Source organism: Marmota flaviventris, chromosome 2 (genome assembly GCF_047511675.1).
Source record: "Marmota flaviventris isolate mMarFla1 chromosome 2, mMarFla1.hap1, whole genome shotgun sequence".
Taxonomy (NCBI): domain Eukaryota; kingdom Metazoa; phylum Chordata; class Mammalia; order Rodentia; family Sciuridae; genus Marmota; species Marmota flaviventris.
The window spans coordinates 97,741,486-97,756,611 of NC_092499.1; the positions used below are offsets into that span (position 1 = coordinate 97,741,486).

At 35.4% G+C, this 15,126-nt stretch overlaps 1 protein-coding gene across 1 annotated transcript in view; it reads right to left on the bottom strand.

Annotated features, from left to right (window-relative positions):
• Positions 1 to 15,126, bottom strand: part of Atp8b4 (ATPase phospholipid transporting 8B4 (putative)) — a 238,584-nt gene that overhangs the window by 182,270 nt on the left and 41,188 nt on the right. The window contains exon 3 of the mRNA XM_027926068.2: positions 12,948 to 13,006. Within this exon, the coding sequence (XP_027781869.2) occupies positions 12,948 to 13,006 (59 nt within the window). The remainder of the gene's footprint in view (positions 1 to 12,947; positions 13,007 to 15,126) is intronic.

The window sequence follows — 15,126 nt, forward strand, 5'->3', positions numbered from 1 at the left end:
AAGAGAGTAGAGGAAGAGAACCAGGGATAGGGAGGAAGGCAGGAAAAAAGGAGGTGCAGGGGAATTAAATTGACCAAATTGTATTGTCATATCATCGTGTGCATCTATGAATATTTAACAATGAATCTCACTATTATATAGAATTATAATGCAGCAATAAAGATTTTTCTATACGAAAACTAAAAGGAGGTAGTATAATGAGACACTTTAACCCTTAAACTCAGGATGCATTGATTAAAAAAGAAAGACCTTGCTCACAAATCTTGTTTCAGAAAAACTTCAAGACCTTTTAAATCCATTTCCCCAAAAAATATCTTAGTCATATTTACTATAAAGAAAAAACAATCCAGTTCAAAATTACTCTATTGAGCACCAATTGTCCCAAGAGATAACAAGTAATAGGAAAAAGTAAGGGTTTGAAGTCCTAAATCTAAAAGGTGACTCCATATTTTACCAATTAAGTAACCTTGGAAAAGTCACTTAATTCTTCCAATCCTTAGTTCCCCTTCTTGTGAAATTTGCATAACATTATCTACCATGCAGAGTGAAATCAAAGATCAAAAGAGATAGTAAGGGTAGATTACTTAGCATTGTGCTTGGTAGGTAATTAAATACTTATTCCCCCACCCCTGCTTTACGCTTTTGCCAAAATCTTCCGGGCCACTCCTAAATGAAGTAAAATCAATGCTTCTGAAATTCAAACATGCAAGATGAATCATTTGTGGATTTTGTTAAAATACAATATTACATCTGCAGTTTTGTGGTGGGGCCTGATAGTCTGCATTTCTAACAAATTCCAGGTGAAGTCAATGATGCTGGTCTCAAGTCTGGAGACCACGCTTCAAGAAGCAGAGTATTAAATAACCCACGAATTTTCATAGGCTCAAATCGTGATGATATAGGAAAGGCCACATGTAACTTTTTCAAAATCCTCTGAAAATAATTAAGTTGAATTAATACACATCCAGTAAAGTCCCATTTGTGCAGTGTAGATTATGAACCTTGAGAGGTATTTGTGTAGTGTAAATTGTAAACCTTGAGAGGTATTTGATCTCTCCCAAGAGACTGTGGAGCTGAATCAATGTCAGAGGTGAATCCTTTTGATTCACTGAAGATATTTTTCTGGAGTTTTTTCTTCATTTTTTAAGAAAAATATACTGGATGAAAAAAAAATCATAGATTTTCTTTTCATACATCTTAAACTTAAGCTCTAATAAATGAAGATTAGATCAAGTAGGAAGTTGGGAAACAAAGGAACCATTAAGGAAATTCCATAGGTGTGTGGATGCAAAGGGGAGTGTGGCAGCATGGGAAGGAAGCAGGGGACAGGAGGAATCCCTTTATAAAAAGGTACCTGGCCAAAAGGCAGGCATCATTGAACAGATAATAGAATACAGACTCTGAATGGTTTCAGGAAATTACTTAGAACTTTTTTTTGGTGGTGGGGGTGGGGCGGGGGGGGGGGGTCAGGTACGAGGGATTGAACTGAGCCACATCCCCAGCCCTATTCTGTATTTTTTTTTAGAGACAGGGTCTCTTAGCACCTTACTTTTGCTGAGGCTGGCTTTGAACTCATGATCCGCCTGCCTCAACCTCCTGAGCCACAGGGATTACAGACATGTACAAGGATTACACCAAGCCCAACACTATAACTAGTTTCGATAAAACATAAATTCAGAACTATTCCAATGTCAAAATACCTTAAGTATTGGTTTTAATAATGATGTATATAATCCACACTTGAATTTAATAAACAACAAAATGTAACTGCCTGTCAGATTCAAAACGTTCAGTTCCTGTATATCCCAGACAGACTTTTCAATGAGCTCATTTTATTTTAACTAGTTTAGGCTTAGATCAGCTTCAAGGTGACTGACACTTGGCTTTTTTTTTTTTTAAGAGAGAGAGAGAGAATTTTAATATTTTTATTTTTTAGTTCTCAGCGGACACAACATCTTTGTTTGTATGTGGTGCTGAGGATCGAACCTGGGCCGCACACATGCCAGGCGAGCGCGCTACCGCTTGAGCCACATCCCCAGCCCAACACTTGGCTTTTTGAGTAGCTAAATGGTTTCCCAAATTCAGATAAAATTCACGGTACAGTGCAAACTGTTAGACTTTCAAACTAAGTCAGACCATTCTTATAATATAAATGAAATGTGGTATTTTATCACTCCTTAATATTTTAAAAAGACATTTATTATCAATGTGAACTACAAAATTTATAGTAGATAAAATAATTTTGTTTATATATAAAAAAATAGTTAACATCAGTGTTCATAATCCACAACTCAACTCAATAATTTCTAGTACATAACCCAGAAAAAAAACTGGGCACTAACATAAATATATATTTTTCACATTATTTAGCATGCAGGCAGTTTATTGATTTTTCTCATATTAGAATTCAAGAGAGAAGAAAAAATCAAATATTCCTTTGGCTTCTCTTTTCATCTAGAAAAATATGAATTATGCTTTCTCTGCAAAATATTATAAAGAGGATCTGCCCGTTTGTACTCCTAACCTCAAAAATGTCTTGCTTAGGACAATGGCGTTTTTGTGGTCTTTTGTCTACAAGAGTGTTTGAAATAGCAAACAAATATATGGAACTAAGTGGTTTGCAAAAATCATAGAAACATGACTTGGAAAGGAATCTTCAATGTTCAATTATTCATTCTATCATTCTGCTTCCATATAAAAGTCATCTGGACCAGTACTAGAATAAATTTTTTAAAGGCATTTATGTTTATTAAGACCAGAAGCAATCATACAACATAACTGAACAAATATTGGGTTGGTGACAAGGTCCATTAATTATAGAAATTGAATCTAGTTAAGTAAACAAGGTGCAATGAATGTTTAACCACTCCAAAGCAACCTCTAGGTCTGCAGTGATACAGGATAAGGCATGTGGCTATGCCTTTAAGAGTGTTGGACTCAACATGATTATTTTTACTAACTTAGATCAGGGATTCTTAATACTGGTTGTCCATTAGAATCACCTACAGAACTTTAAGAAAATGCCTGGACTCCACCCCGAGAGCTCTGACTCACTAGATCCATTAGTTTTCATATTGCTGGAGATACCGAAGACATGCTCAGTAAGACCACATGTGATACAATAATAAAAGGGATAATAACCCTAACCTTAACCCTAACCCTAACTCTAATGACAGGTTAAGTCAGTCCTTGAAAATTACATTAATAGGAATCAATAATCTCCAATAAACTAGTGCAAATTTAGGCTGGATGAATAATTTTTTCTCTACTTAATAACTTCTAAAATATTGTACTTGACTTTGGAGAACCCCCCTGTAAGAAGTTACAGAAAATCTGAAGCTCTTTGAAAAGAAAAAGAAATGACAAATGATTGTCCTGGAGATTAGTCTACTTGGTGAACTCTTGTTTGACATTGTAAACACAAATATCAGAAAGATTGTCCTATAAAAAATGAGATACATTAGTTCTGCTTTGACCTCTGAAGGAAAGCAAAAACCAGTGGAAAACAAAGTAAAGAATATTCATTTGGCTCATTTGATGTTAAAATTATCTAACGATTAAAACTACCCAAAGACAGAAAAGCTATTTTGTGAGGCAGTGATTTCTGCGCCTCTAAAGGGATATAAGCCCAGACTGGATATGCAGTTTAGAATTCTGTAAAGAGAACTGGATGGGAAAGCTTTAAAGGTTAATTCCACACTGAGTTTCTACAATAAACATAAACTAAATTTACAGTAGCAGTCAGTCAGCTTTTTCCTTTTGCATAAAACAATCCTTCTTCTTCCCTGTACTTTTAGACAATTGGCACAGAATGATGTCACCATCTCCAACATACCTGGATAACACCTGAATGGCCACAGCTGGAATAGTGTGCTCTTGTCTCACAGTAGAGAACACATGCTTCTTGACAACTAAGAAGTTCACACTAAATCCTGAACAATTAGGACTGCTGAGATGTCCAGACTAAGGTAGCAGCAGCTGGAGATGTAGATTATCAATCCAGACATATGAATCTGATTGTTGTCCTATACTTAATTGCTTGAAGATCAGTCTCTCGCTATTCAAGCCAAAGCATTCTTACAAAGCTCTATGCATATCCTTAACTACAAATTCATGCAGCACACATAACATTTCTGCACACATAGATAGCCTCTAACTAACTCCTAGAATCATTTTTAAAGTATCTTCAGGTTTAATTTTAATGTCTAAATAGCTTACTTTTGTAAGAAGCTCTGTTTTGTATACTTGATAATTGTTGTGAAAGTAGACATTAGGTGTTTTCACCATAAAAAAAAATAATAAGTATGTAAGGGAATGCATATGCTAATTAACTTGATTTGGCCATTCCATAATATCCCACAATAAATATATGCAATTTTTGTTGAAAACAATAGAGAGAAGCACATAGAAAATCAGTGATCTGAGCACAGGTTTCATAACAGTGAACATGAATTAGAGACCACATTTTTATGTTGATGATTTGATTAATCTTTCAACCAAAATATGGAAGGCATGATAAGTCACCATATTTTAGCAATATGATCACAAAACCAGATTATTTGGTCCAGGAAAAAAAATAACAAAACAGGATGAAAACCACTCAGAGACCGTTGGGGTTGGTGGTTTTTCTGTTAACTTCCCAGTTGTTACTGAACTTGCCCAATTTCATCTGTGTGATGATTTATGGATACTATCATACACCATCTACAAACAAAGGAAATTGAATTTGTAGTTCTCGGTCCACAAGGGAAGTTCCTTTTCTTCCAGCTCCATCTTTTCATTTCTCAGTCTTAGCTGAAATTTGTTTTATGATATCCAGTCTATAATCGTGCTCCAAAATTCTACCATTGAAAATTGCTTATTTTAACTCAATTCCAATTACATATTGCTTGGATACCTTTCAGTTTCATATCATTACAATAAAGAAATAAAAAATAAAAATAAAAGTCAAATCTGTAGTTTCGTTTAAAATTTGCCTTGCAAAACAGGCAAATGAAATTAAGGAAGCAAGGAATCAATCAAATGCTTAGCCAAAAAAAAAAAAAAAAACTACACAAATCGAACATCAGAAAGATAAAACATTTATGCCTTTAAACCTTTGAATCCAGAAAGAAAATGAGTTTGAGAGTTGTCCAAAAAATATTTCCTTCTCCAAGTAAATTATTTATAAAATAAAAAATAAAATCTCTGCTATATGTAACTTTGAGTAATATACACAGGTATTAACAACACACAAAACAGAAGGCAAATAAAAAAAACAGAAAGCATTTTTGATGTTTGTTTAAAAATCACTATTACCATGGTAATATCAAACATTATCAATGTGAACTACAATGCCCCAATACAAAGAAGCAACAACTAACAACCAAAAACTCTTAATAATGCAAGTTCCTGGCACTTTTTATGGTCAATTCCAAATTGTCATTCTGCTTATCATCATCTCTACTTGTCAGCTGGTACATGCACTATTCTAGTTATCAGGCCTGCTAGTAAGGATCAACAGGATATTCACAGTACAACCACACTGCCCAAGGAGAAAAGGAGAAACCCAACTTTCTCATCAAAGCAGGATGAGGGGCTGGGGTTGTGGCTCCCTTGGGGTTGTGGCTACCACTTACCTAGCATATGTGAGGCATTGGTTTTGATTCTCAGCATAGCATATAAATAAGTAAATAAAACAAAGGTCCATCAATAACTAATAAAAATATTTTTTAAAAAGCAGGATGGATTGTGCCCAACATGTTGATATCCCAAAGGTCTCCCAAGGAAAACATTTAGGGTTTTACCTTTCTTATGAATCTGAAAAGCCAAAGATGCAAACAATTGATTTGAAAATGCATCATTTAATTTCAGTGAGCCTGAAACTTCCCATACCGCCATCACTCCTTAACAAGTTTCATCCTTCTCTTAGCCTTAAGTATCTCCCTCCATCTGATATTTCTAATCTACAGCTCTCATTACACCGAAACTCTATTCCACATTAACTTGGGCATTTCCTTTTGGGTGGTGGGTCTATTTAATCTGAAGGCCAACAGTAACTCTTTTTCACTTTGTGACACCCAGATCCTAAGAACCTGTCACTTCATAGTCACACTCTTTGAACAGTCTGGTCTCACCTACCTGAACCATGATTTTCCATGACACACCCTTACTTCCGTTTAAGCCCAACTATAGACCTCTCCTTGTAGTTCAAATAAAGAAACAGTACTGGAATCATTTCCCATATCCTCTGGCAAAATTTCCTCAAACATTTGCATTCACACTGAGCTCTCATCTCCCTAACATTTACAGGCCACATAACCCAAAGGAAATTTAGTATTACCTTTTCATTATTATCTATTGTTAGGTTCATTCTAGTGTAGTGGTCTTCTCTTCATGAGTAGATTATGTATACTCCTTGAAGGTAAAAATCTGAATTTGTCTCCATTTCTTAATAAGCCCAGTAGCACTCAATACACAGCTGGTTTACACACATAGATCCTTCCAGCATGAACTTTTGGGCCCACTAAAAATACGCTGCACATACCAGTTTCCTCATGTATTTTTATCACTTTGAGCTTTATAATTTTTGCACATTGCCTCACATCTTCTTTGGAAAGTAAATAAAGCAATAATCATACATGTTACTAGTTATAGAGTAGGCACATTGTGAATATCAAATTTCAGGAATTGTTTATTTCTATTTTAAAAAGATATAATGGATTGTGTATTCACTGATATGTATATAAATGAGAAATTTTACTGTTATGCCAATCTTTTCTCAGAAAAGATACATATACATCATTATAATGTAGACCTACAGAGATTGTGAGGACCTAAAGAGGTTCAGTGATTGTTGAAGCTCACATACTAGAAAAATAGTGAAATACTAGAAAGACAGTGAACCAGTAAAGCAATAATAAAGTTTCAGGTGATGAATATGCTAATGACTCTAATTTGATCATTACATAATGTCTACATGAACTGAAGCATCACATCATACCTATAAATTTGTACAATTATTATGAATTTGTCAAAATAGTATTTTTGAAAAATTATTAAAAATAAAGTTTTAATGGTACAACTATAATTAATTTTATAAAATATTTGGTGATGGGGGGGCAGTAAAAGAATGATGGTGGACCATATTTTTCTACTCTACTCTTAACCTTAGATTCTAAGTCAAGAGAAAAGCAAAGTGACTATGGAAACACACACAAAGCCCTGTTGAAATGAATGGGAGGGAAACAGAAGTGTCTGTTATAGCAATGACTGCTGGGAGCTGGAGGTACTGAGCCATATTTGCTGCACTGAATGAACACTCTTTGGAAAGTCCAAATGAGCATATTCCACCATTCACAAAAGTCATAAGAAGAACGATAGATTCCATCCAATAACCATTTGTCAACTAGGCATATTAATCCTAGGAATCTAGTGTTAGAATCATGACTTTGGATAGAAGGCCTTATTTATAAGCTGAAAACTCTTTAGTTATATCTCACCAACTTATAAAAGCCTATGTACTTCCCAGGCAGGATCAAAAATTTCAGCTCAGGAGGAGAAAAAAAAATCTCCCATCTACCTAAGTGTATGAGATATTCAGATAAAGTAGTCAGTTTTTCTGAAGTTTCTGAGTTTGAGGAGGAATAACTTTTTCATCACTGATGAATTCATTTCCTTTCTCAAATTATTCAAAGTTCAAAAAAAGTAGGGAAAGAGCTTACGTGGGCCACAACTAGAGAGAACAAGAACCAGTAGAAACCAATGTTTTCCATCATTATTTCTTCATTTTTAAATGAGTCACAAAATAGCCATAATTAACCCAAAATTTTTTCTGACATTTCTTGACATTCACACCTTTTCATAAAACTACAACTGTTTATACTGCTTCTTCCATTCATTTTAAACTCCTTTTACCAGGGATAATGAGTCTGACTGCTTGGCTCTCTCACACATATTAAACATTTTTAACATTAACATATTTTAATACAACTATTCTCATTACTTCTATTATGCATTTATTTTATTAACCAAGAATACTTTGAACTCTCTTCTAATGAGAAAACTCATTCTAGCACTTGGCTCACTCTCTCCTCTTTCCAATCCCACTTTTTTCTACAACTCTTGGCAGTCTGAAATTCCTCTTATAATTAATTTTCTTTCCCACCTTCCAATTTTCACAATATCATGTCTGGTTTACCAATTAATTTTACTTACAATCATTAACCTTGTCTTTTGTTTATGTTCTAAATCCTTTATCTTCTTTATCTATCCAAAGTGCTTTTGATCATTTTTCTAAGCCTGGGTTATGTCTTATAATGTATTTTGCAGCTTTAGAGTTTGGTGATAAATTAAGTTTCTCCATGTATTGAAATATCTTCCTTCAGCCTTCAAAGAAAAAAGCTTACTTTATTAGCTTAGTGTCTGTGGAGATTGCACCATTTATCTGAGTTTTATGTAAATTTTCCGCTCAATTCACATATACAAATGCTAAAGATAAGATTTAAGGTCATTCTAAGGCCACTTTGTAAAATTTTCTATCTCTTTTTATCTTGTTTTGTCTTTTGGGTATAAAATCTTTGCCAATGGGTACATGAGGGAAGCAAAGGAGATTAGAGTAATTGGGTTGTTGTTTTGGTTTTATTGTGCTTATTTGTTTGCCAGGATGGGTCAAAATAATAGTATGATATCATGGGAAAACACACACACACACACACACACACACATACACACAAGACTTTGGAATCTGGCCAATTAGAGTTTCAATACTGCCATCTTTTACTTGTGTGATTGAGACAAGTTACTAAATGGAGCCTCATCTATATCTCGCTGGGCATTTTGTTTGTGGGTTGGTGGTTATTTATGAAGCATAATGAAACTTTACTGAAAAAATTATCAGCCAAAGCAACAGAGTAAATTGCAGTTAAATGTAAGATATCAAGACATTCTTTATAACTTGATTGTTTGAAAAGTCATCAGTTTTTCACTGTTTTTATTTTTCCAAAGCAACTGGTACACAGCTGGATTGACAACCACATGAGTAGAACCCATTATCTACTTACATAACCTTAAATCCCTTAGGTAAGATATCTATGTCTCGATGTTTTAATGTACAAAAGTGAGATGATAAAAGTACTTCATGGAGTTGTAAAAGTAAATAAGTTTAACATAGTAAAGTACTTACAACTATGACTTTCATTTGGTGAGAACTACATGTTTTAAACCATTATTGCTATTATAGCTACATTTATTACTACTGATATTATCACACCATATATCTATTGATATTCGTGCTGACATTGTAGGAAAAATTCTGAACTCAGCAAATGCTTTGCACAAGAGTAGGTAATCAATAAATATCTCATTAAACTATTATCATTTTAATATGGCTCATTTTGGAAGGAATCTCTACAACCACACTTGTTTGTACTATTATTCCTCTTCTTGTTTTAGGTACATTGTTTTTTATACTGTTGTATAATCTACATAATTTATTAGCAGCTTCCACACCTTCAGAATCACACATTTGCTCAATCTGGGACATATTATTAACTGCAAACAGTTTACAAGTTTAGCCTATTCCTCATTACTAATCTTAACATTACTATCACCAAATCTCTTACTTCATCTGTAAGGGTAAAAGAAATTGAAGTTAAAGCGCAAAAGTTAAAGGGTAAAAGACCGGGTGTTGTAAAAGTTTCTAAGCTGCAAGGTCTGAGTTAAAATGTAAAGGAGGTATTGTTAGGTTTCTATGCTACCTGCAAAACCTGAAATTTCTGTAGCTGTTAAGACAATGCTTAGAACCGCCCAGTAAATATTTCCCCTGACTGCTTGGTTATTTAATAACTGAAGGGCTCTGTGTAACTGGTCATGTAGTCCTCTAGGCCCTAAAACCAATCAGTTTGAATGTGTACCCTGTTTAGAAATGACCTGTCACTCCAGCCTGACCTGTTCCCGCCAATGAATGAACTAATCATGTTTAGGAGTTGTTCAATTTTCCCGCGCCTCATGATGATTTGTTCTGATGTATACAAAGCCCTCCGCCCTCCCCAAAAAGTGTACTTAAGCAGTGCTCAGCCCCTGCTCGGGGCTCTGGGCTGCTTTCCCTTCTTGAGTGGGCACGGAGCCCCAGCATGCTGGTTCAATAAATCCCCTTCTGCCAATTGCATGTGTGGTCACTTGGTGGTCTCTTTCTCCAACGTTTCGAGGGACCCTTACACATCCAGTTCTTTATAAATAATCCAAGATTTATTGTGATTATTTTCTCAGAGCCATTTTTCTCTTACATTTAGGAGAAACCGAGGATTAATAGAGAAATCCATACAAAAGGTGTACCATGGGGCCTGTTACATAGTAAATCATCTGATAAATATTAGTGTCACTATTATCAAATATTTTATATTAATTAGCTGATACAATCCTTCAGTAAATAATCTCATGAGAAAAAAATTCTTCAGGTCATAGGTGAAATAACTGATGCTCAGAAAAATAAAGAGATTGAAATCACAAGTTAACCATTAAGATAGAGAAAAAAGATTCACACTAGGGTCTATCTTATCCCAAAACACTCTTCTCCATTTCATTTGAGGGCCTTCGCCATTTCTCCTTTCATCTTTTTCATGACAAGTTTGGGCTTATTTGCATTTATTTTTCAGTCTTTTGGTGGGAAGAATACTTCTCCAACTGATATAAGTATCCTGCCTGGCATCAATTGGGGGTCTCTCCAAATCTACTTGCATTTAGGATGATATCCTTTAAAGCTGGGCAAGACTAAGCAAAAATGGCCAAGGTGTATTGTATATTATTCTACCTTACTCCTTACAATAATTCTATGAAATAGGTGCTTTTATTAGTCTCCATTTGTAGCAGAACAAACTGTGGCTAAGATAAGCCGCACAGCTCACTGCATTGGGAATCCCCAGGAAAGGCCAGGTGCTTGCTCTTTCCCATAGAGCCACAACAGTGGACATTGCAGTTGAGATACCTGTGCCCCTCACTTTTTTTCAGCTTCCCTTCCCCCATTTTTCATGTCATTCTTGGTTTTACCAATCCAAATGGATTTTGCTTTTGCTCTGACATGTTTGCACTCAGAGACTGAGCTGCCTTGTAGAATCTGCTATTGTTCTACTGCCCTTTTGTTATTAGGAAACAAAAGAAAAAACACATCTAGAGTTGCACACACGTGTGCTTTTGCTCACTATCATGAAAGATGAACTATCCTTGTAGCACTAGCATATCATTACTTTGAAAAGAATGATCTGAAATCATCTGGTAGGTTAACATCTACTCAACCCGAGTGGTGGGCACAAGGGTGTCACACTATTTCTCAAACTTCTGTGTAAGTTTGAAATATCTCATATATTAAGCAAAAAATAATAATAATAAATAGAAAAGACTGTCATCTTAGAAAGCACTTTTAGAGTTACTGCTCACAGAATGAAAACACTTGTTATACATTGGAAAATAAACATAGCCATGTACTTACATGTATAATTATACCCATAGCAGATTAGTTATTATTGTTTTTCCTCCCTCTGATTGGGCACTGGATGATTTTGGCATAAGCTGTGCGGCTTAATCAAGGCTTTGAAAAGTCATCCTCTACAGTTAAAAGAATGGATGTAGAATGGGTGGAAAGGCATCACTTGAAGATGACCAGAGGGGCTAATTGACCGTATGTCAGGAGACCACACAGAGTGCATTTATCACCTTGAGAATAATAGTTTCTCATTCTCAGGCTAAGACACACGTGTATCACCCTTCTGAGGGGGATTCCTCTTCTCAAGAGCAGACTTACTTTAACAAAGCTCACAAGACTGATAAATAAAATCAAAATGTCAACATTGTTTCACAATTAAAAATCTGTCATAGAAACAGCATATTGACTCCCTGTGGGGCAGCCTACATTGAAAATCAAACTATAATCACAAGTTTTCGTGACTAGCACAGAATGAGAAAAGAGAAGTGTTAGATAACTCTGCTGCATATTTAATAGTGTCAAGCTATATTGTCCAATGCATCCATCCATATATACAGGAAAAGACCCACCCATAGGAAAAAAATACTACGAAGTTCCTTGACCAAAACTCTCTCTTCTCTGGCCAGTGCCCAGGTTTGCCCACATGACTCTCATATTTTTGTTTTAATGGCCATCAAACCCCTCTTTGAATGGAGACTTTTTTTCATTAAATGCACTGACACACTCAACATTATAGCAGGTCTTGTAGGCCACGTATCACCTATAGAAGTGATTGATTCTGCCAGTTGCCCATGTTAGAGCTTTTAAAAGACTCAATGTAGAAACTTCATATTGAGACATAGATCACAAAATATTTATGAGAGGCCGTAATGTAATTCACAAAGTCATTCATTAATGTGTCCCAAGTTCCTAGAACAGTGCCAGTCACTTAGTAGACTCTTAATAAATACTTCTTATATAAATGAAGAAAACTCATTTAAAAGAAAAAGTAGTTCAGTATAAGCCTAATGAACCTAATGATCCTCACCATTCACTTTGTAAATATAATTATCCGGAGCCTGGGAACTTTATTCTAAATATACTTTTCCACATTCATCATGAATTACTGAGAAAAAAATCCCTCAAATGCCATTCATCAACTATCAGCCACTACTACCATTTCCATCACTAAATACTATCAAAAAGGGCCATTTTCATATTGTTCTTGAAACCAAATGGGCACCAAATGAACTATCAATTCTTGATAAAGAAGATATTTCATCACCTCACAAAGCCAATAAGCACACCAACCAGTCTTAGTGCAGAAGAGAAATAAGTGTGTAAACATTACAAAAATATGTATTTATGGAAACTTCTGTCACCTTGCTTTTAAAACAGGCCAACAAAGAAAGTTTATAGTAAGGTCATAAGGTCCTAGAAGGCGTGATCCCACTTATAGTCCTTAAGGTCAGACCTACCCTAGCATGTATATGCTGTGTGTTTTACTCACCGCATACTGGAACTTTTCATTATATTCACGGTCATTGGCTTTTACAATCCGTTCCACTTCTAAAGAGAAAGAAAAATCAGGTATGAAATCAAATTTTAAACCCTCAGCAATATATAACTCATTAAAATAAAATCTTTCAGGTTACTTTCTTGTCAACATTACAAGAATTCTTTTCTTTGAAATCGAAGGGCAATGGCCTTTTTCTAGCCTAAATATTGGAACCTGCATTGGAAAGTCTCAAAATGGAAAGCTGAAATGTTTCTCATTGTCTTTTTGATGCCCGACATAAAGCAAAACATTATGTGCCTCCAGTTCCTATGTCCTTTCCCCTCCACAAAGACCTTTTTCCTTAACTTCAGGTCATTATTAAAGGAGAAGGAGTTACTGAAAACCAAATGTACCTTGAGTTTTTTTTTTTTTTTTTACAAAATATAATACAGCTAAATAGAAGCATACAGAAGTGAGACAGCAAAAGTGTCATATAATTAAGAGACTGAGACCTTTAATTAGAAGTAACCAAAAAGCAAAATCTCTTCAGAAAGCAAATGCAATCACCAATACAAATAACAAAATAAAACAATAAGCTCAAAGATTATGGTAGTGCACAAATAAAATTTTGTAAAGGGCAAAAAAAAAAATAGTGCCCAGAAATACCAGCAGTGCATGTTTTATAGTGAAGGTAGCAAGTTCTTGTCTTGTGTTTACTTGGAGAGTTACTACCAGAGTTGAACAAAGGTTTCTGATAGAATAAACTTTGTTCTATCAGAAAAGAGTCAGTAAAATTCTCACCCATGCAAATGGTGGCCTCTCATGGTAAGTGACATAACCCACTCACCTGGGATTTCCTTAATCCCACAGTTCTTTAACTGAGTACAGGACAAGGTAAAAGGTATAGGTATAGGGGTAGAGAGAAGAGTTTATAGAAGGTACATACAATCACAGAGACAAAGAAGATCTGGAGGGTGGAAAGTAACTTGCAGGCACATGTCAGGGCTGAGGAAGGCAAACCAAGAGGACAGAGTAGAGCTGCAAGCAGAAGGAAAAAGAAAAAGATGAGCGAGATGAAGAGAGAAAGAAAGAAAACACTTAGACTTTAGCACCGCCCTCTGCATGCCAGACACCATGAATTGTAAGAACTAATTTTTCCAGGAAGTCCAGGAAGAATCTAAATGTTTCTTTGGCTCCTGTGGCTCATCTTCCAAACCTGAAGGTCACCTCTCGAGCTTGCTCCTGACACATGACACCCTGTTTTCAAGGTGACACTTGGGTTTCTACCATCTGTGGGGTGTTTTGTTTGCTTGGCACCCACCTATGTGGTTTCCTTTTTGCCTATGAGTAGTCAGGCCCTGTGATTGTTCCTGTTTTCTAGTCTGACTCACCTAATTGCTGATAAGAACAATATTGGACTGAGGTCAACAGCTGACAACACCTGAGTGGGCCCACCCCTGATGTGGATGACTCTAAAATCCAGAACCCACCAGGAAGCAATCCCTCAACCAACCAACCAACCAAAAAAAAAAAAAAACCTAACTATGAAAGAACAATTCTTTTTTCTGATTCTCCACAAAGAGCAAAAAACTCAAAAGCCCAAAATGGTATTTCAGAGGATGAAATTATTTAAAAGCTTAAAAATCTAGATAATTTATTTATACATCCCTATCTTAACCCAGGAGTAGTGAAACAGATGACAGGAAAACAATGGATATTATTGGTAGGGTGGAGGTGAAAAGTTAACTTGGCCCACTGATATGGGGCATCTAATTTATGAATTAACTTTGGCTCTAAGTAAAAAACCAAAAATCTTATATACTAATTTGAATATTAATTGGCCTTAGCTTAGACCATGCACATTCAGATGGTGATAATTTTCGAATTTTACAATTGTATGATGCACATCCAAGAACAGGAAGTTCCATACCTAATTTTACCTACTTTAAATACCAGAATCTTTACTCTATGAGGTAAGTAGGAGCCATTTATCCAGTGACTATATGAAACCACACTCTACAAGGATTGGGACCAGCCCTCCCACAAAAGTGACCAAGTAATTTCTATGATGGGTCAGTTTGGTGTCCAAGATTACCCTTGTCCCATAAGATCTGGTTGGAACTAACAGTCCTCTTTTTTTGGTTCTAAATCCTTATGATTAAGTCTTAATCTTTGCTTCTATATTTCCAGT